This window comes from Idiotropiscis lumnitzeri, chromosome 15 (assembly GCF_059441095.1).
Source record: "Idiotropiscis lumnitzeri isolate Australia: NSW breed Sydney's pygmy pipehorse chromosome 15, RoL_Ilum_1.0, whole genome shotgun sequence".
In the NCBI taxonomy this organism is placed as follows: Eukaryota; Metazoa; Chordata; class Actinopteri; order Syngnathiformes; family Syngnathidae; genus Idiotropiscis; species Idiotropiscis lumnitzeri.
In genome coordinates, this window is record NC_142405.1 from 10860016 (window position 1) to 10882841 (window position 22826).

The 22826-nt window shown below is 40.0% G+C and overlaps 2 protein-coding genes across 6 annotated transcripts; both read right to left on the minus strand.

Moving 5' to 3' along the window:
• Nucleotides 1-1746: 1746 nt before the first annotated feature.
• Nucleotides 1747-9767, minus strand: tefb (TEF transcription factor, PAR bZIP family member b). 2 transcript variants are annotated; one of them, XM_088316668.1, is made up of 4 exons: nucleotides 9534-9767; nucleotides 6306-6821; nucleotides 4249-4460; nucleotides 1747-4040 (listed from the first exon to the last, which is right to left on the minus strand). In XM_088316668.1, exons 1-4 carry the CDS (start codon nucleotides 9745-9747, stop codon nucleotides 3825-3827), a joined length of 1158 nt encoding a protein of 385 aa, XP_088172794.1. In that variant the 5' UTR covers nucleotides 9748-9767; the 3' UTR covers nucleotides 1747-3824. The 2 variants fall into 2 exon arrangements, with proteins under 2 accessions (XP_088172794.1, XP_088172795.1); XM_088316669.1 differs by lacking the exon at nucleotides 9534-9767 and adding an exon at nucleotides 7232-9515.
• Nucleotides 9768-10808: 1041 nt separating this feature from the next.
• On the minus strand, nucleotides 10809-22822 carry LOC148322871 (zinc finger CCCH domain-containing protein 7B-like). Of its 4 annotated transcripts, none has more exons than XM_088316753.1 (21): nucleotides 22575-22820; nucleotides 22280-22399; nucleotides 21785-21821; nucleotides 20910-21107; nucleotides 20527-20685; nucleotides 20065-20142; nucleotides 19850-19901; nucleotides 19591-19760; nucleotides 17532-18060; nucleotides 16827-16907; nucleotides 16514-16675; nucleotides 16163-16380; nucleotides 15974-16074; nucleotides 15717-15898; nucleotides 15061-15155; nucleotides 14383-14531; nucleotides 13315-13420; nucleotides 13110-13203; nucleotides 12775-12899; nucleotides 12330-12502; nucleotides 10809-11678 (listed from the first exon to the last, which is right to left on the minus strand). In XM_088316753.1, exons 2-21 carry the CDS (start codon nucleotides 22336-22338, stop codon nucleotides 11498-11500), a joined length of 2949 nt encoding a protein of 982 aa, XP_088172879.1. In that variant the 5' UTR covers nucleotides 22339-22399; nucleotides 22575-22820; the 3' UTR covers nucleotides 10809-11497. The 4 variants fall into 4 exon arrangements, 3 of the variants coding, with proteins under 3 accessions (XP_088172879.1, XP_088172880.1, XP_088172878.1); XM_088316754.1 differs by having other exon boundaries at nucleotides 20074-20142; nucleotides 22280-22407; nucleotides 22575-22818; XM_088316752.1 differs by having other exon boundaries at nucleotides 22280-22407; nucleotides 22575-22818.
• Between the last annotated feature and the right edge of the window lie 4 nt (nucleotides 22823-22826).

The following is a 22826-nucleotide window of genomic DNA, read 5'->3' on the forward strand; positions in this document are numbered from 1 at the left end:
CGAGTGACGCATCCAAATATTGCAGTAAACAAACTCCAGTGATGTTTGATCAATAATTCAAAGCAAGGATGAAATTCTCTTTTGGTGAAGAGCCAGATTTGCGCACCACCCACCTCAGCAGGAGACATCCCAAGCAGATATTACTGCAGATTTCATCATACAGCCGCTCTGACTGCCTTGTAGTGTTTGGATGCGTGATGGCAGGTGCGGGGCTGGAACCAGCTGTAATGTTGGCTCGCTCACTTGCCTTTCTATCGTAACGTGTTGTTTGACATTTATCATGCATGGCTGGCCTCATCCTTTACATCTTTTTTTGTTTTGTTTTTTTGCCCCACCTCAGCATTTCCTCTCCCATCCTCAAGCCCCGCCCACTTTGGGAGACTCCATCATTCCCTCCACCCGATCATCTTTTCAGTTTCCCAGAGCTCCTCCCTTGCATCTCCAATCTTTGCCTTTCTGAACACGCGCACGCGCACACACACGCCCATCCTCTTTGAAGCTTGCTGCTGTTACGCAACACTGCTCCCCTGTGTGTGGATGTGATCATTACGCAATGGCTCTTATTCTTCTGGAATACTGATGAGCAGCAGGGCTGAGGGAACAGAAGGGAGGAGAGAAAACGCGTGCAGCATCCAAACAAAAGCACCGCATGTGCGTGTACACGTGCAGATAAACGGCATATGAAATCACATCTATTGCACCATGTGTCAACACACAAGAAGTCTGGAGCTGACTGATGGCAAGTCAAGGTCAAATTGAGCCCGCGTGTCTATACATCTTGATTTATTTTTATTTTTATGCATGATACACGTTACAGAACAATGCCACTGCAGTGTCATGTATCCATACATGGTTAAGACAATACAAAAACACCCAACAGAATATTTTTTTTATAGAAAGTAATGCAAAACACCCCCAAAAGACACACACATAAAAAAAAAAACGAAAAATATACGGATACTATTAAATCGTTTTCTGTATTCTAGTTGTAGCCGCTTCAAATAGCTGATAAGTGATGCCAAGAAAAACTAAAACAGGGCTGTTTTACCTTCACCTTCAAATGTACACATTAGCATCACCAACAGGTAAAGAAAAACTTTTTCATGTAGTTTGTGCTTGACGATTTGTTTTACACCGAGGAGCATATATTTTACGCATGCACATTACTAAGCATGTAAAACAATGTTTTAGTTTGTGTTGTGCATCAAATAAAAAATACAGTAGATGCAAATAAAAGGAGAGCTTGCACATATTTACCTTCGAAACGGTGACAGTGCAGCACAATTTAAAAGGAATCTTTTTGATCACACATGCAAAGGTGCCCTCTCTGTTTTTATTACTGGAGCAGACTGATAGAATAGAATCTGGAATTTGTAAAATATTAGAACATATATCTATTATCTTCCGTATATTTTCCACTTAAAAAAAACCTGCTACATACTGACCTACACCAGTATTTAATCTAAAAGATTCTCTCGGCGCATAGTCAGATTTATGCACAACATTTTCAATTTAAATAAAAAAAAAAAAAACTCATTGGCTGTACTGACAGCCCGATGCAGTGCATATTTTTTGTTTGAATGTCAATGCAAAATAATCTCTCAAAATTAAAAATGCCTTTTATACTACAACCCTCTTGAAATTGAAACGATCAAGAAAACACTTAAGCACCAACGGATCCAGTAAATCTAGATATAGATCAATTTGCAGTTCATAGGAAATAATCCACACAGTGATCAAAAGATGCCATTTTCAACTGATGTTTGACGTTTGCCCCAACAGGAAATCAAGCGGAGCGCACTCGGGATGGCTGGCGTCATTATGCGGGTCATAACATCCTAAATACGGATGCTCTGCATTAATTCGCTCATCATCAAGCATGTCTGCTCTTTAGTGAAAGGTTTACAGACATAAGTACACTTGGTGTAAAAAATAGTCAAGACATTGATAGAAGACAAAGTACACTGGGTTTTCATGCATTACGATCCTAGACTACAAAGGATCAAACTGGAAGCACAAAAGACTTTTTGGGGGATTTCCTCTTAGAAGTAAGATCATGGTAATTTTACACATATCACGGAAATCAAACAAGCAATATATAACAGTATTATTGCCACATTTATTGGCGCACAAGCCGACCAATCACCCAAAAAACAAAAAAAATCATCTGGAGAAGACAACGGAGTCTTGTAACAGTCTGTGGTGTACTTACTAATTAAAACAGGTAGCCAGTCTAACAACTCATTAGAAAATTTAAATAAAAATCGGATTTGATGGTTTGCCAAATAGACCTAGACGCTGCATTGGCGGTGTGTGCGCTGTACTTCAACCACCGCCTGTTCAATCAACCCTTTCAATCCAATAAGTGCTGGATGAGGTAAATACGAGTGTACCCCTGCGCTTTGCGTTTGACACACACGCATACTGTATATCGATATATAGAATGGAAAAAAGAATCCCTTATATTGATATAAATCTGTTTTTAAAAATAAACAGTTAACCCATTGGAGTCCCTGCTTAGTCATTGGTGTCATTAGACATTTTCCTCAAAGGGATATAAAGAATCTGACATATTCTTGTACGTCACAATCAACAGATGCATTATTATTACCATCAGAATAAATACAGCACTCATTGACTATTTGGCAAATATAAGGAATAGCATTGGATTATAAAGACATAGTCAAAATCCCTGTTTTAGGATATGAAGACCTCCAAACGATCATTTATTTACAGGGTTTAAGAGCGCCCGCCTTTTAGGGATGGCTCAATTCTTTTTTTTAAAGAACAATCCAGCAATCACTACACTACCTAAAGGCAGGTGAGGGCTCCAAGCGTCCTCTACTTGCAGAGTGTAGTAAAATAAACATCCTGACATACTACATACCCCTCCACTCAAGGGAGGGCCACAGATACCTTCAAAGTGATACTTTTGACTGGTGAAAGAAAAACTGCATTTTTTTGTGTGTGTAAAAGTGACTCTAAAGGACTGTTTTTTTTTTTTAATCAAATGTTTTATGAGGCTCGGCAAGTTGATCTGAGATTAGTACGAGGACTTCATGCATGCTTTCTATTAAGCTACCGTGCCTCCCACAGTGATAATAAGGTACCTTCAACCACAAGAGTCTTCCAAGAAAAAGTGCAACAAGGGATTACACACCGGAGATGACTATACAAATAGTGTGTGAGTGTGTGTGTGTTACTTGACAGAAGAACTAAACATATTCTTTGCGGCCATTCTTCCACCACCTGAGGATATCGCTCCCCCCCAACCCCCCCCTCCAGGTCCGAGTACCTGATTTCAACTCGATTTTTCTTCTGTCTCAGCGTCTACATCCCCCTTGACAATAAAAAGGAATTAGACACAAATGTACGTGCGACACGATTCTATTCACAACTGATGGCACTCATGCTTTGGTCCACTAGAGGAAGTGCTATGCAGTGATTAAAAATAAAAAAAAGTGTGACGATGCGATTTCAGCCTGCAGTTTTCAAATTTCCTGACTTCCTTGAAAGTATCTTGAGACCAACCGTATTTTCCCCCGTGTCTCTCTCCGTAGGAGTGTTGTCGCCTTCCTCTCGGTGAAGGTAGCCAGGCGCTCTCCACAGACCTTCCCGTGACCACCGCTCCCAGCCTAGCCCCTCAAGTGTGTATCCGACACTCCAGTGCCAGGTTCGGACCTGCGACTGGCGCTCGACACAGTGACCGGAGGTCAGCAAGAGTGCAAATTTAGATTTCCCTTGTGTGTTTGTGTCTATGTTGAATTCTGCGGGGTAGGAAGTTCTGCTTTTGTCGGATTGATAATTGGATTTTTACCATGTCTTTACAGCGGACCGTACTTGGCCTCATAGCGAGCCACCATGTTCTTGCAGCGTCCACAGTCTTTCCGCATTTCTGCCACTTGCTGTCGCAGGGCCGCGTTCTCCCGTTCCAGGAAGGAGGCGCGCACCGTGATCTGATTCTCTTTGAGACGCCGGGCATCACGGGAACGTTTGGCGGCCAGGTTGTTCTTCTTCCTCCTGGACCAATATTTGTCATCCTGAGCAGAAAACAAGACAGAATGAAAAGTAGGCAAGGGTACTGTTGTCCAAAATTAACCCCGGGGGTGAAATGTAGCCTTTTGCGATTTGAAAATTGCATTCCACTACATTGCGACGCCGATTTGAATTCAATTAATTTCAGTGCTAGTTTGCAGCAAATAATGTCGGCATTTTGGAGCAAACATGCTCGCGAGTGAGTCAGAATACCTTCTGTTCGTTTGGAACAAAAACTTTCTTGGCTTTCTTGATCATGGGCTGCGGCTTGAGCTCCTCATCAGAGAATTTGTGTTTGCGTGGGTTGAACAGCTCTCCCCCCGGCACACTCGACAGGACCAGGTCGGTCGGATCTGGCTGAAAGTTAACATCCACCTCGATGTCGTCCGGGTTGACGGGAGACGGCGTGTTACGCTCTCCAGTCCCTGTCCGTACAAAGGTGGAAAATGGAAAAAAAGGTGCATACATCCCTTATTGGATAGAGTATGACTAAATGCATTTATTGTTACATATCGTTTGTTTTGTTTTTTAAACTTAAAATGGTTACTTCTTTTAAACTTATACGAGCAACATGACAAGAGGTGACCTCAATATATTACAATTTTGAGGGAGTTAATTTTAGTAAAAAAAAGAAAAAAATTGCACAAAATGTACTTTTGCACTTAGTGTTGTTTTGCTGTTTGTGAGGACCTTGAATGGTCATTTTTATGCAACAGAGCCCTTTTAAACTGGGGAAATAAATCACAGTCAGTGTTTATTCTGTTGTTTGCATTGAATAGTTGTCGAATAGTTTATACAAGCATTAAGAAATGTATTGTGACAAATTAAATATGCTAGTCGTACGTATTTTTCACAGATGCACGCATTTTGTCTGAGTTTAAAATTGCATTTTTTTGTCCTGCATCTGGTTAGGAAGTGTGCAGTCCTATTTGTCGCCCTCCGACATTTATGTTGGCCATCCTTGTCCTAGAGCCTAAAAATATCACGTTATATCAGTGTCGCAGAGCTTTGCCGTAAACTGAGGACCCCTATACTGTTAAAATTTTACATGTGTATAATGGAGAAGAATATTTAAATGTTACTTAAAACATTGCCTATATTGGCTGGTAGATTGGACCCATAAGATTTCAAGAATCAAATTTCAAACCAAGTCAGATGCCAACCAACATCACGAGAGAAACATTCAAGGTACCACTGAAATATTTTCTTTTCCACTAACAAGATGCATTAAGAGTTACGAAAGGGGGGGGGGGTCCAACAATAAGCCAAAGATGTTATAAAAACTGCTAAAATAATGCGCTCAAAGGTCAGGCTTTATCAGTTTCCCAACATTTTGTATACTGTCGATTTGCAGTTTAGTATGTGACCAGATTATAACCTCATAGAACAACTTTTCACAGCTCATGAAATGGCTACAAAGTCAAGGGCCATATAGACTTCAAATTTCGAGTTATTAAATTGATTTTTTTTTGTTTTCATTTTGGCAGTAAATCTTTACAGAAATTGCATTTTTCCCCCTTCACTTTTAACAAATGAGCATTTTTTCACCAAATTTGTTCATAAAATAAATTGGACAACAGTTGTAGATTTTTTTTTAATCCAAATAGCTAATAATAATAATAATAATAATAATAATAATACTCAATTGAAGGGGCAACTGTGCAAATGTAATAATATGATGAGTTATATTTTAAATTGGTAAATGAATCAGGACATGAACAAATTAATCTGACCCGATATCAACCAATCAAATAACGATCAAAAAGTTGAAACAGCATAAATCGCTTTGATGTTGCTGAGGATTTGTTATTTCGTTGAATTGAATTAACAAGGATAGTTTGGCCTTTGGAGACCTTTGGAAAGCTACAATTACATATTTTCTTCATCTTTGATAAATTGAATGAAATGCCACAATAACAGCACTGACAACTTAATTTATATTGCAAAATGAATGTCAACTTTCTAATAAAACCCTCTCTAACTGAGCCGTACTTTATTGAATTGAATGATAATCCCAGCAAATCGAACTAAAATGAATTGTTTCATGTTAATATGTTCCATTATTTGAAGCAAATCGTACCCCTTGAATACAGATATATATCTAATTGTCTTTTATTGGAGAACTGCACACCCTAGTGACAATATACTGTATAAGCATTTCTATAGTTTTTATATTCATAGTGGTCCTCTAAGGGAAACCAGAAGTCTGATGCGGCACGTGACAAAAAGGAGTTTGAAAACCCTAGACTACATGAATGCAAATTTCTCACCAGGATTCTGCTTGTTGACTTCCTCAGCTTCTTTTGCCTCAAGAGGCAAAGATTCCTCTTCTTGTTCCTCATCTTCATCATCATCCTCTTCCAATTTGGCAGGCAGTAGCGTGGTGACAGTCACCGCTTCCTCTGGCTCTGAGGTGACCGTAGAGCTGTCAGGAGCAGGCGGGGTAGACGTGGACGCCGAGGTTGTTGTCGCGCTGGCAGCGGCCGTAACCTTGAGGACACTCTTGCCTTTGCCACCAGCCGGAGTCAGCGTCTTCTGCAGCTCCTCATCCTCCAGGCTCGCAGGGATCCCGTTCTCCAACAGGAACTCATCTAGGTCCATGTACTCTAGATGGAAGGTCTCCCCATCGTAGGGAATGGTCTTCTCCCAAATGGCTGGGGTCAAGGAGGCAGACACACCTCCAGCGCTGCCCCCACTACTTCCCCGTGAAGCCCCACCAGCGGCGGCTGCAGCAACCCCGCCCCCCAACACATCGTCAGCTGAGCCCAGCTTCTCCTTCTCGAGCTCTGAATTCAACACAAGAGAAAACCGTAGTTAATTTCATCAAATAGGGCGTGAGTGTCCATAACGCTTGATATTATGACGGGGACAAAGGTTGTAACGGGAAAACCCAGCGACTGTCAATGTCAGTGACGGGGGGCGGATCGGGGTTGGTGTGGGCGTGGAGGGTTTGGTCGCACTATACGGCAATGACAGGTTGTTGGTTGGTCTACAAACGCAGCTCAGAAAATTCAGAACAAAAAGAAACATGAGACAAATATGCAACATGAATCCAACATAATTGGCTTGTGTTGGGGGCGTATTTAGAGTGCTGGTACGCAGAACTGCACTTGGAACTTTTTGTTCTTTTTTATTTCTGAGCTGCACTGAAAGAAAACTAAACATTCACGAACACTTTTTGACACAGCAATCTTACCGTCGTCGCCTTCCTCCAGAATATTGGGAGGAGGGATGTCCATTATCTTCTTTATAACAAACGGGAAAGACTTCTGCTTAGCCGCTGGGTCGACGGTCGTGTCGGGCTGCAGCGCGACAGCCACCGCTGCTTTACCGGGCATTGCTCGTCGCAGAATTAAAATATATGTATATCAACGGTACTGCGGGTCACCTTCCAACTTCTGCGACGTTTAAATCCGCCTGTCGACGATGGAGCACTAAGATGCGGAAACTACACTGATCCCCTTTGTGTTGTCCGTGTCCATCCAGAGCGCGTGTTGGATATTCATGAGACAAAAGTCACGCCCACTTGGGGGCATAGTAGAAGCTGATTGGCTCCTTATTGAGTCATGTGATGGCACCGTCCGAGACGGGCGCCGCCAGTGGTCTTTTTTTTTACTTTGAATTTAATTTTATTCCTTATTTATTCGTCGATCTCAAACTTCATTTATTTTAAACACGAGTTCAATCTAATATGTGTCTTTAAAAAAAGACAGTGCGTAATTTACATCAAATGCGGACCCCTCACAACATTGGAAAGACACTTTTGTTATTTTTCTGTAGGCACAAATTGACCCGCGGCTGTAACACAACTTCTCACTTTCACCGTGTTTCCAACCAGACAAAAAATGGTTGAAAAGTACTGTACGTGGGTTGCGACCTCGCCTGCAACGGAGTCGCAAGAACACTCGTGGCAAAACACGTGCACCCCACCCTCACCCGCTCATGTGACAGTACAAGTGTAGGGGGCGTGGCCGCGTTCAGCTCCGCGCGTGCTGCTCCGCACGTGCAGCAACCGACTCTCTGGTCAGTGGAACAGCTGCGACTTTTTTTTTTTTTTTAAATCAACGATAATTAAAAATACTTCATGCGAATTGTATTAATTATTATTTTTAATAAACCGTCTTTTATCCAAAAGACCTTGTAGAACAACAATTTAACGCATAAAAGCATTGTATTGCACGATGACGACATAGACAGTCTGACCCATAATCCAAATGTATTCATTTTTTTAAAATAATATACATTTCTTTATTGGTTTATGTATTCATTTATTATTATTTTTTATTTAAAAACGACTCTCTTAACTCCTTATTGTGAGCTCAGGGCAGCAAAAGATCTGAATTTTTCTTTCTCACGTTCTGTTGCACGCGATATTCTTAAAGCGAGAGGGGCGCCAACAAGTTCCGTGTTGCCTCGCAGATACAGTTTCTGATTTTACAGGCATGGCGTTCATAGGGCACATTGCCACACCGCACGTGTATGTTTTGCCTCCTTCGGAAACACAAAGAGGAGACCTCCTGGTCAAAGTCTAGATAAAGCAATGTTTTACTAACTATACAAAGTATTTGAATAACACCTTATTTTCTTACATTGTATTTTATTATGGAGATAGATTATTACGTAAATAAGCATTAAGTGTTAGTGGGCTCTTTTAATAATCACTTGAATAGCTTGACTATGAAAACAAGGTACAGTAGGTAAATGATTGTCAATAATGCCCTCTAGTGGCCATTCACATTCTTACAGTGAGACTAAAAAAATAAAAAGACCCATGAGATATAGCGTTTTCTTCACATTAAATATCTTAAATATAGAGAAGGGATGGATTATTTAATTATATTGTTCATATTGGGGAACTGGTGATAAACATAACGTTTTCAAACTATCTGAAAAGGCTAATAAGATCAAATGTCCAGAACACATTCTAGAAGTATAAAACCCAATATAAGGCACTTACTCACAAGGCCAATATAAGAATTAATGCAAAAATACATATAAATAGCGGATGTTCATAAATGCCAAACATTAACCCTTGCACCCAACAGGGGGCGTTTAAAAGTAAACTTTAGCTTTCACTGTGAAATTTTAATAGCCCAAACATTCATACATGAATTCACGATTTAAGTAATATAGCAGTGGGCATTCATGAGTTAAAGAAAAAAAAAACATCCAGCTGAAGATGCCAATGAGATGAACAATTAAGAATCATATTCACGACGACTTACTATGACAAAGAATGACACCAAGACTGACTTTAGAATTTTACACTATGAGGGTAGCGTGCACAACAACAACAAATTGAAAAGCCACATATGATTAGAATAACCGTTCAAACCTAATAGCTGACGTTAATCGCATCAAACCACAACATTAATTATATACACTTACCATACAACAACAATATGTTGAATATTACGTACACTAGAAGTGAATGCAGCCAACTCTCAGGTAAAACAAACTACTTTGAAGACTTATCGACGACAAATATTCTTACTTACCGCCATCATCAAAAGCTGGGAAAGAGAAGGGGTAGTCAGCCAAGGATCTGATGAGATCCGGAACTTCCCCCCTGTCTCCAAAGATGTGGTTAAACGTTGACATCCTGAGCGATGACACGACAAACTGGTGTTCGACGAGACAAGCGGCGAATGGCACTATCGATGCTCTCCACTCAAGACTTTTTGCACAACTTTCAAGCAGCAAGTCACTCATATCACGGGGACCGCTGCATGTGCGCAACTTGGATTAGAATAACCCCGGTAAGTCACGCCCTCCGGTTTGGTTAACGGGAAACGATTGGGGGAACACGCCTGTCAGTTTCACTATGTAGCCAATCATAAAGCAAGGGGCTGGGTCTAAACGCGAGAACAACAACAGTTTCAGCACATGGTTCACACTCCAGCACATTTGCAACCACGCGCGTCTGCACGTGGGACAGGTGGCTGCGTGGGAGGGAGGCGCACATGCGCCACCTAGCGACCACTACCATAACTACGTGATAAATTAGGATACTGTTTGTGTTTTAATGCAAAACAATGCATTGTAATATTCCCTGAAGGGAATAGCGACTGCGCCGTCCGCTGTATGTTTTTAATACACTTCATTCAGAGAAGCAGACCATACACATTTAAAAGCCGTATATTTGGTACTAGGGCCTATAGTTGTGATTTACCCGGCCTAATTTATTTACTACCATAATCAATCTATATATATATATATATATATATATATATATATATATATATATATCACATGACAAAACATAAAATTAACTACAAATAAATGCTCACCAGAGGTGCTTATCATTAAACGTACTGAGTACAGAATGTTACAGTCGCTAACAAATTTTGCTCTCACCAGCCAATAACAGGATGGAAAACTGCTGATTTTACCAATATCCTGGGAGGTGAATTTGAAATCATGTTGGGTACTGGTACAGGGCTGAGCTGGCAATCTGGTGTACAGGGCAGATGCCCATTGGGCCGGCATGTTTTGGGGCTGATGTGATGCTATTTTATTATTTTCCTTCATTTTACCCCAAGAGACTGCCAATGTAGAGGGAGCAGCCCAGTAATCCATTTAAAATGCAGGCAGCAAACTAAACCAATCACATCAGTGGCAGAGCTACGTGCATGCATGTCAAAGTCATATGAACGTGATTCATACAATAGACACATAGTTTACCTCAAGTTGAGGACTTTTCAAACTAATGGAGAAGGATGTTGTGTGGTTTTGTTTCATCACGTGTATACGAGTCCACCTTTCCAACAAAATGAGAATACACAAGATAATTTATTGAAACTTCAATTTATCGAAAATAAAGAGAAACAGTGAACTCCAGGTTTTAAAATAACACAGTTCTACCAATCAACACCCGTTGAAGACAGGCATGTACAAAACAGCTGTGTTTGTAGTGAATATTGAGATAACCTTCATGGATAAAATCACATCCCAATATGATAAGTATGACTGAGATGATATTGTCTGCATTGAATAAGCATCTGTGAAGAATTTGTGCGGATGAATGTGGCAGTAGTGTGCAGGAATGTGAGTTTCAACATCACTGACTTTTATTGCACTGATTACACAAGCAAAACATTTCCCAAAAGCCAGTTGTTGTAAACAGTTATATATTTTTTTTAATTTGCTGTTTTCCTTTGTTGTTGGTGTTTTTTTGTTTTTTTTTTAATGTCAAAACCCTTTTTTAATCCAGAATTGGCATCAGCATTGGCTGTGAACTGAGGTGAGGCACTGGCTGGAAATGGAAACTGCATTCCGGATAAGACAAAGTAATTGCCCTCTTTTTAAATTCGTACTATTCTGCAGTGTCCTCACTTTAATGTTTAAGATCATCAAACAAATACTTTTTCACGGTATTGAAAATAATTAAAAAAAAAAAAATACAGATTTGTCTAATTCAGATCTGAAAAATTAAATTGATAAAAATGTTATTTTCTAGTTCTTACACTTGAAGTATAAAATTGTACTTTCCAAAGTCAAAATCATCAGGTATGATGAGATTGTCTTCCCTCGCTTTGGCCAATTTGCGATGCAGGAAATCCCGTCTCTCCACCCACTCCTGCAACTCCTCAGGACTGTGGGCAAAGTCACAACTGGCACCATCGGGGCAGTCAGCTTCTGACCTAACACACAATGGAAACATGCCATGGGTTTTTTTAAACTCAATTAAAAAAGAGCACCCAAAAAAAAAAAAGACTGCTGCGAAGGCTAAACCAATTGTTGTCATAAAAAAAAAAATTAATAAATCATCTAACAAGGATGTCAAACTCGTTATCAATGGCCGTATGCTTTCCCTCAGAGTAGAAAACCATATAAAATTCTAATCGCCTCAAATATTTTATAAATCACTAGACTCACAGCAAATTTGCCTGAGTCACATTTGAAAGTTTTTGGGAAGAAAGCACGTTGATAATTAGTGTTGGTAACAGTGTATTAAAAATGACTTAAATCTGTATCTTCCTGAGCGGCTAAAATTTGCAAATAAATGTGTGTGTACATAGCGATTGTTTTTTTGTCAGCGTTTGTACAAACTGTTTGCAACAATTAAAAGTGTTTGGGAATCTGCGGCGAACGTTTTTGCAACTGTTTGCAACACTGAAATAAGAAAAAAATAAGAAAAGGAACATTAAAAAAACAAAACAAAAACAATTGGCTTACTACCTGTGCACTACTCCCCAACAGCTGATGACGACATTTAGGCCTCTAAAACCAAAATATTAATCGTGTTTTCTGAGTGAATATGTTGGCCAGGTGACGTGACAGTGATGTCTTACTTGGAGCAGAGCTCCAAGGATGCTCCAGGGAAGCGGTGGATCCACCTCAAAGGCTCGTCTTCACCTCCGCACCTGCTGAACAGGCGCTCCTTGTGCTTGGTGGTGGAGATGTGTTGCTGCCACTGTCGCTCGCCATTACACGGCTTCCCACACGGCTCACAGAAAAAGCCAAACTGAAATGTAGACGGCAACTGCGGTTGTCATCACTTTGCTTTCGAAAGAAACACGATATCACAGGTCACTACATTATGGACACCTCATCCAGGGAGAAATGACGGAAAATGTAACTTTTTATTATTTGTATGCAAATAGTTCCCCGAGTGCCTGCACTAAAATCAAGTGAGAAATCAAACAATTGTACTGCTGTACCTCATCAAGAGCTCAGCGAAGTTTTTACTTTTTACTCTCACATTTCGATAAACTCATGTTAATATCAATTACCCACCGTTGAGTCGGCATTGTCGGTTGGCATGACAATGTGTTTTCCTTGAGCGGACACGGGTCCGACTGCGGGACGAACGTCTGTGCTTAATGTCAGCCACATGTTGTACATTTGCTGCATGCCAACAGCTGCGAGGACAGACACAAATCGCTCGTCATTTAGGGCACCGTTCAGTAGCAGACATGCTGACAATCCAATCGTTATCTTCTACAGGTTATATACAAAAAAAATTAAAGGGTGCTAGTACCTCTTTGACATTCTTCACTTTGAATTTAACGCGTGATGAAAATGAATGTTTCAACAGCGGCGGAGAATTAAAATGCCTCAAATTCACTCACCATTTTGCTTCATATACATCCACATGTCCTTTTCCTCTTTGCTATGAGCGAAGGAGCAGCTGGAATCACATTTCTTCCTTTTCAAGTAGCACAACTGCCAGAAGAAAACTTCAATGGTAACAAAGTACTAAAACAAATCTAAATGTACCAAGAAATTTACTTCCAACTCAACTCGTTAAACACTAAATTGAAGACGATGACTCACTTCGTATTGCGCGGGGAAGTATTTTGTATGTGGAAGTGGTCTGACAGGAACCCAATTAGTCTTCTCAAAGGACTTCACCAACAGCGCGTTTTGTTCTTTTGTCCATCTGAGTGTTTGTTATTGTTTTGAAGAGAAAAGGGGAATGTGTGTGAGCAGTCGAATGATGACGTATAAGACGAAAGAATGCAAAATGTATTTAATTATCATCAACGGTCTATTCTCTTACCTAACATCATCAGAGCCAGTAGTTCTGGCCATTGTACCTTCAGAACTCTGCCAGCGATGGGACCAATTCTTTAACCAATCAGATTTCAATTTCACCTCAGAGGGCTGGCCCACAATAACGTCACCATTTATACATCCTCTGATTGGTTGGAGAAAGCCAAGTCTGACTAGCACACGTTGACATTTTTCACATTTTATTTAAATTGTGTTTTTTTTGCCAAGTAATTATTAGATATAGATTCTGAACTGCTCTAATTGCTGCACATGGGACAGTTCAGTAATGTTATATTGAGTTGTTGTGCAGCAAGGGTCACCAAAGTGTTGACTACGGGCACCAGGTCGCCTCTAAAGTTGTAAAATTTCGCTCACCATTGATGCGACATTGAGATTTTTCTGGCAATGTTGCATAAGTGATCATTTAAAAAAATATAAACACAAGGAAAGATTTGCAGAAATGTTGTATATTGATATTTATCAATTTCCTAATCAAACAACCATATAACATATTCTAAAGGTGATGTGAGCAAATTTATTTGTATTTATTTTTTTACTATTTTTATAAGTGTGTATCCAATTGGTAGACCTTCTCACTAATCACTCATCAAGAAGTACAGTAGCTCTAGGATTCAAAAAGGTTGGTGATGCCTGTTGTACAGTATGGATTTTTTTTTCTAGAATCACGCTGCGATATCGGTAGTATTGAGAGGTGGATTAAGTCATCTTAAATTCCACTGAAGACCCAAGAACCAAAAGTACAGCACACTGGTGTATTTCAAGTAATCTGCTATACCCTTTGAAGTTATAATATGAAGTGATAAACAGCTCCTTGAAACTTTTACTTACGGGTGCTTGGCCTTGGCAGAGCAATAATTGAAAGTTTTGTCCGGCATACTAATTTGCCCGCTTTGCAAGCAGACAGCACAGACAAACTTCATCTTCAAGTTCAAACTCTTGCCTTTTGGTGTTTCTTCACCATTCGTCGCAGCAGGTCCCTGTTTAAAAATAAAGGAGAGTAAAAACTATTTACTACTCGGGGGGAGCACACTAGCGACATGGAACAATGTCAACCAGTGAGCATAAAAAATGACTGACAGATTCTGAAAAGCTAAATATTCCTCATATCCGGCATTATTTACAGTAAAAATAATAAAACAATGATTAATGGCAAATGCGTTGTCAATTAAAAAAACAATGCTGAGATGTGATACGTATTGTTTTTCTTTCTCTGTATGAGCACTATGTAAGCTGATAAAAGAGTGAAAATAAGTTTTTACGCATTGAGATTGTGTTAAACTAACAATATTGTATATAATCGACAGGGGAAAGCAGTTGTTCACTTTGTTCATGTACCTTTACCACTACAAGTATTAATTATTATTATTTCATTCATTTATTTTTCTACATTAGCCTCTGTCCTTAAACGACCATCAAAGTTTAAGTACTAAAGTACTTTGATAAGAATACAATGTTATTTAAGTCATAATGATATTATTTCAAATACAAAAAAAAAATCTGTCTTACTCTACTTGATCTCAATTTCCGTTCCTTTCTTGCGCTCTGCTCCTCTTTCTCACGATATTTTGTAGAAACTTTAACGATCTCATCAGCAGTGATACCTAGAAACAAGAACACATCAGAAAGACCATTTCACCATTTGAAAGACACTAAATGTACTTCATCTTTTCAGACATTAAAGGGGAGGTAAAATGCGCAATCTAATGAGAATCCCAGAACTGTATCGAAAGGTTTTCACAGAGATAACACTAATCAGTGATAATAACAGTGTAATAATGTAAAATTTTATTAATTCATCTATATTTGTATGTATATAGTGTGAGTTTGAATCATATAGAATCTGCTCTAGATGGTGCTCTTGGTTTAAAGATAAATTTCCACTGCATCTTTCAACCACGAGTGCCATCTAGAGGCCTCAAAAATGATCACATCATTTTTTTCCATCACTAGTTAAAACATCCTGCAAGCCTGCGTGCACGGCAAATGATTGACTCGAAACCTCAGTCGTAACATTGTGTTTTGAAATTATTACAATAAAATTAGAAGCCTCGATACTGATGAAAACATGCAGAACACAAAGTGTTATGCCACACGGTGAAGAGACTATGATCATCCATTTCTGGATAGAATATAGAACACTTCATGTTTTTGATAGCCAGTACCTGTGTCCCGCTGTATCCACCAGGTTCGTAGCTCAATTATTGAGTGAGCATTATTACAGCTGGACTCCCCAGGGCATCCATCATGAACGTTTTGGCTGCACAATTTAAAGTTGGCCAGTACGTTAAATGGACGGACTTTTCTGTAGTTGCGGTTTGTGTTCGTCACTTCAAATGCTAAACACCTGACAGGAACAAAAGTAGATGAATTAAATATGCATTATAGAATGTGTCTTAAGTGACGGTCGCGTTCCACTCACTTGTTAGCATCAAAGGAATGGCGCGCATCCACATTCCAGCACACTGTGTGATCGTCTCTGCAGCGCTCGCTGATAATTCGAGGTCTCATATTATAGCATTCCTGACGGCAAGAAAAAAAAAGATCCAAAATTAACCCAGAAAAAAGTTGTTTTGTTCTCTGTCATGCAGTGACCTTATAATGTCCTCACCTGACAGAGGAATACGAAAATGCCCTTGTGTTCCTGTAGAAGGCGTATAATGTTGTTCACGGGGTTGACACCGGCAACACTAGATGGTCCAAACAGCAGATTTCTATCCAGGGTCCCTTTCCTCTCCTCTGTCCAAACGTCGATTTCCAGTTGGTTAAAGGCAAAGTGGCACGTTTCCCCAAACCTACAGAGGCCCAAATCTACAGAACTCTGCACATCTATATAAAAAAAGCAGATAGGTTAGTGTAGGTGGGTGTTCCTCTTTAATATCTCAAATTTTGTCCTTTGTTTTTTATGAAGTAATAAAGGAACGCAAATAAACGCATTAAAGATTGACGAGATCATAATCACGTTTGCAAAGGAGAAAAGGCCCAGTAATGGACGTCCAAGTGGGTGGCGGTCGCACTTTGGTCCACTCTGTAAAAAAGAATGTCTTTCGTCTACACAAGAGAATATCTCGCTTGCAACTGTGGTGTAGGGCAGGCTTGTGAATGAAGGTATATGTCCCTTGACCTGAAAAACAAACAAAAAGGAGTTTGCGGTGACACTGCTTTGTTTTTAAGTAGGTTTGAAAAATCAATCACAGTGAAAATATAATTAACCTTTTTTACAACACTACAGTGTAGCGCTGGGAAAAAAATGGACACTGTCCAGACTGACCCACCTTCGCGAGCAAAGCAACAAGAACAGGCCTGCATGAAGTCATGGGTGGCGGACAGAGGGTTTGAAACTAGAGGTTGTTTGACTAAAGGGCAGAGAGAGAACATGGATGACACATTACATTTTGAAGTCTTCAAATTGTGAAAAAGTCTGCTTTTTTGTATGCGGGATGAACATTTGAAGTATTAAGTGACGTGTCAGTGCAATACAAATAACATGTATTTTCTTGCATATAGAATTTAGTTAGTCAATGACTTTGAAGAGAAGGAAAACCACTCAAACCTAAAAAAAACAACAACCAGATGCCACTTTTTAAAGTCAAAACACAACGCAGAAGGGAAAACACTTGTGTCCTCAAGGTGAATAAATATTTCCATCTGGCTTGATTAATTTACAAATAAAGTGCAAGGTCATTCTCTTGCACTTAAGCTACACCCCCAGTGATGGTCACTGCTCAACCTATCCCTGATGCAAGTGGACTGTACCAACCAAAGGCAAATATGAATGATTACAGCTACAGTTCTGCACACTCATTCCAAAGCCCCCCCCAAAGACAAATCGTTACTTGGCAATGATTTGTGAGTGTAACTTGCACAAATTTCTTAGAGTACATAATATTGTATAGTTGAGAGAGTATCAAACAACTTAATCAGCATAAATGTGCCACTTGCCCAATAACACATTAATTTATAAATTGAGTTGTAATCACCGTTGGAGCTGAAATCACTGAGTGTGTCCACGCCAGCTTCCCTCAAAGAATGCCCTTCAGTTTTCACTGCAGGAAATGAGTCCAAGGAATCCACGGAGTCCAGCTGGCTCACACCCGACACAGAACCAAGTTGAGCAGATGGATCACGGGTGAGCCTCACAGGTTCACACTCATCAAGCAAATCATCAAGTGACTTATCCAGTTGTTCCGAGTCTGTTTTGGGCTCAGTGGCTTCTTGTGAAACAGTGCACGGAGCTGCCAAGAGGTCATCCAGGGAATCTAGCACTGTTGACTTCAAGCTTGCACCATGTACGCCTTCGGAATGGTTTTTGGAGGAATGAAGTCCCTGTGGAGGTGATAGGTCATCCAGGGCATCCAGGGAGCTTTTGCCACCAAGTGAAAGAGAGTTCAAGGAGTTAAATGGACTAATGGGAGAGCTAAAGAAGGCTGAGGGGAGCTGAGGTGTTGGAACAAGCAGCATGTAAGTCCCTTCCCTGCTGGGAAGTGAGGCTACTTCTTGAGCGTGAACCTAGAACACAAACAGAAACAAATGTGAAAAAATGTACAAATATCTTTTGTTTTTACATGAACCTTGGACTGTCTCTGCATTTCTGAACAAAAGGATTTATGTGGTGCTTCTTCTAGAGCTGTATAACCATCATTGGCTCCATGCATAACGCATTCGCTGTTTGCTGAAGACTAATTGTCAGCGCCACGGCCGAAGGCAGAAAACTGTTGCCTATGTAAATCTAATAAGAGATTTGTGAATGATGTGATGAAACAAACAAAAAGTCTTAAAATAATTTTATTTTTGTCAAAAAAATACTATCTACACCAGGGGTGTCAAACTCATTTTTGTGGACGGGCCACATAGTCGTTATGGTTTCCCGCAGAGGGCCGTTATGACTGTGAAACCATATAAGTGTATGATCACCTTACATTTTCACGTACACACAAAAAGAAATGATGGAAAGCAAGTTTTGAAATTAGAAGCCAGTAATAGTTTGTTGAGCAATTTTTCAATTCATTTTAAAAGGGGAGGATTGGTTACAAATAAATCACAATATCGCATATCTCAATGTTGTTAAAAGTGAAGAAAATGTGCTAGAAACAGGAAATTGACGCATCTGATTTGCCCTTCACGGGCCACATAAAATGAGGCCGCGGGCCAGATCTGGCCCCCGGGCCTTGAGTTGGACACCTGTGATCTACACTATCGTCCTCGGATGGCATTTTGCTCCTAAAATTAATCAATAAAAGTACATCTGCAATTTTTTTTTTTTAAATTACTATTCTTGAATATTCTTTGTTGCTGACAAACTTTTGCTCCCAACTCCATCCCATTTATAAGTAATATAGTGAAAATGAGTGGTGTGAATGTTTACTTTACAAGTGGACTTACAGTTTGTGCCCCAAAAAAAATAATCTGGGAGCCACTATGCTCCTAGTAAATCAAAAAAAAGTTCCTGCAGTATTTTGAGTATGTTATTTATTGAATTGCAGCATCTCATTAATCACAACAACAAATTGCTAATCTGAGTATTGTCACGTCAAAATAGCTGTCCACGCATGTTGTCGCTAGGCACACGTTCCGCTGAAATAGATAGAATAGAATTGTTTTACAATTCTGTTAATTTCAATGGGAAACATTACCTTGGTTAACAAACTTTTCGGGTAACAAATTGAGCCACAAAACTAAATAAGTTTGCAACCCGAGCTTCCACTGTATTCAGCAATTCCTTAAGATTTCCGATTATGTGTCTCAGTCCAATGGAGCTCAAATGCATAAAACACAGTATTATTTTTAGTACACTAGATATGTTAATTAAAACCTCGCATTACAGTCGAGTTACAGCATTTATTTTATAGTTCAGAGCAATTTTATGCATATCTAGAAACATCTATACGGCTCACAGCCAACACAAAGAAGCCGGCATGAAAACTGAAGGATGACATCTTTGAGGGGTCGACTTTGCCTTGAATGCTTTTTCAGACCTTCATAATATCTTTCCAATCCGTTGAAAAATGCCTTCTCATAATCCTAACTGTGTGTCTTTACCTCAGCAGAAAAATGCTCATTAGGGACACAGTCGAGCAGATTGTCCAGGTCGTCTCCTATCAGCTCACAGTCCTCCAACCGGTCCGGCATGTCCCGGTCTGGGATGGAAGACTGTTGCGTGCCGTTTGCTTTGTCAGGGTAGGCACATTGAGGCAAGCTATGAAAACTGACTAAGGAGACACATGGGAAAAAATGTGTTCACTTTCTAGAACATGTCTGTGAAAATAGGCAGAAGGCGGCTGTAACATTGATGACTCACCTGGTGCAATGTTACTCAAAGGATTTGTAACATTTCCTACTTGATAAGACACCTAGGCATGAGATGTAAGCGTTAAAATGGTATCGAGCATTTCTTTACTCACGGTAAGTGAAAAGTATCGGAAGCAGGTGGTGAATCATTGAATTGTTGGTAACGTCATTTGTCCCGTCTCTGAGGTCAACATTTCTATTGCTTGAAAAGGATTTTACTCATACTTTACTGACGTAAGGCTGTCGTTTTTTCAGTCCCAGATGTTTGGCAAGTTCTTCTGCGAGTTCATTCACTTGTTCGTCCTGTGAAGAGTTTTACACAAATTGGAACGGTCGCTAGCGTGACTGTGTGTTGGGGAAATGCGATGGATGGCTGGCAAATGTGACAATTGGAAAAAAAAAAAAAAAACATTGGTAAATGGAATTTATGCACTGGGACAAAAAGAATAGAAGCAAGTAGGGCTGCTTTTCCTTTGATCCTAATTTTTAAATAACTGTTTTGCGTCATAAAATTCGTTGCAGCTCAAAGGACCAATTAAAAAAAAATCCACATTAAAAGAAGCTTAATAAGTAATTGCAATTTTCTAAGTGCAAAATATTTCATTACAAAAAAAAAATTGTCCGAGCAGAGTTACTGCAAATCTTATATTCTTGAAAATCCCTCTTTAAGCGACTTTTCAAAGTTACCTGATGTGTGATGAGGAGACAGTCTCGTGTGGAGTCATAAGCCTCCTTGTACCTGCCAAGATGCTTCAAGCAAAGGGCCTTCAAGTACAGCATCTTGTGGCTTTTTTTACACAGCTCCAGAGCTTTGTCACAGTCCTTCATGCAATTGTCGTATTTCTTCTATAAAACACATGAGGCAAAACAAATAGATTGAGAGTACAGAAGTAGAAAATGGACAACTGCCAAAAGCCAAAACTATTTTCAGGTGAGTGAAGGTTATGATTTTGAAGCACGGAAAATGTGAATACCAACACGAAGGGAAATTAATTTGGAGTGGTGTGTTGCGTTTAAACCTCACAAAGTTTGCTTGATAGATTTCAATCAGAGAAAGCAAACTATCTCACCATAATGTGGTAGGCAGTCGCTCGATGGACATACAGACTCTCCAATAAATCCTGAGGAATCTGGAATCCCTCCTTTGAGACATAGTGAGAAACGTTCAAGCCTTCGCTGAACTCCCTCGCTGCTTGCATCCAGTGGCCATCTCTGAACCATCCTTTGCCCTCCTCGAGAAGGTTGATTACCAACTTTATCAAAAAGTCCTGTGGGGACCAAAACATAGGAAATTTGTTGATAATGTACCACAAAATGTCTTTGGTCTCTGTTAGGGTGATTATATAAATGAGCAATCCCATATTTTACTCTTTTATAGTTTTGCAAAGTAATTGTTCCACAGTGTCACCTATGTTTGAAACATAAGGATGAGAAGACCCTCACGAGAAGCGAATGCCTGAGGACTGGATCAACAGCTGCGACATCAAAGGAGGTGTGCTCGAGACACACCTCTGAAACAAAAGATCTGAGACTTTAGTGCGAGAGCACTAAAAGGCATTTCTGACGTTCCCCCGCCCCCTTGATTCCTTAAAGCAGAAAAACATTGTTTACCTCGGGATTCCCCAATAAACAAGAGGGCAAAGTGTGCCTCAGAGCGAAGTTGGAGCAGTAACTGAGCGCACCTCCGTTCGTTCTCCTCGCGAGTAAAAAGATAAATTCTGGTCTTCCTTTTATTTATCGTCTGTAGAGAATTAAACCTGATCGTCTCGCCGTTTTAACGAAAAATCTCTTAGCACAGTACTAAATAAAAATGTCACTGTCGTGATAAGGTTCACGTGATCTTAAGAATCTGTGACTTTGCATTAGCATGGCCTATTAAATGTTGGCCGTTTCCATTAGGGGAGCAGAGAGGAAACAGACAAAAGACAAAACATTGAGATTGTACCTTGTAGCCGTCAGGATCTGGATATGCCAGTGAAGACCTGAAACCCATGCAGAAAGATGAAAATTATAGATAGTTCTAAGAGGTGTTCCTTCTTTATATAAGTAGTTGTCTATAGACCACAGGTGTCAAACTCAAGGCATGGGGGACAGATCTGGCCTGCAAACTAATTTTATGTGGCCCGCGAAGGGCAAATCATGCGAGTCTACTTCCTGTTTCTCGGTCAGTTTCTTCACTTTTAACAACATTGAGATATGAGCTATTGCCATTTATTTGTTACCAATCCTAACCTTTTGAAAGAAATTGAAAAATCGGTGAACAATTACTTACTGGCTTTTGATTTCAAAACTGGCTTTCCATCAATTTTTTGTGTGTATGTAATAACGTAAGGTGATCATACGGTTCACTTGTGTTTTCACTTTAATTGATTTGCTATGTTGACGTCCTGTATGAATATTCCAAATAAAGACGTATTGAGAATTAATGGTAAAATCTTACTGTATGAAATTCAGAGCTTCTTGTATTTCTTTCCTGCGTTCCTCTCTCTGCGAGTCCATTCTTACTCCCGGGAGGATGGTAACAGCATTGCAAAGATAAGTTTGAACTACCGTTGGAGTCCTGTAGCGCTTTAAACAAAAGCAGGACGCGGGGATGGGGGTGGAGATGTGATGGGCATGGGGATGAACTGCACATGTAATGGAGGCTCCTCGTGTTTTAAGCGATATTTAGCATCTGTGGCAGTTTGGTCATGAAACATGGCGTCACTGCCGAGCACAACTTGAAACCCACTTACCTTCCTTTACGTGAGGAAGTTCGTTGATCCGTAGCCAAAACGGTGTGATGGGCGTGCAGGACGAGACAGGAAGACTTCTAGTGGTGAATGTCTTACCTTGGCGCACAACAATTCTAGAACACTACTCGCAAATATGATATTCCAGACTTTTAGGTTGCGATACTTTCGATTTCTCCGAAGTCCAGATCACATGACATTAGGCAGCTCCTCAGCAAGGTAAGTCCCTATTGGCTGTCGTATTCCACAGGAGTC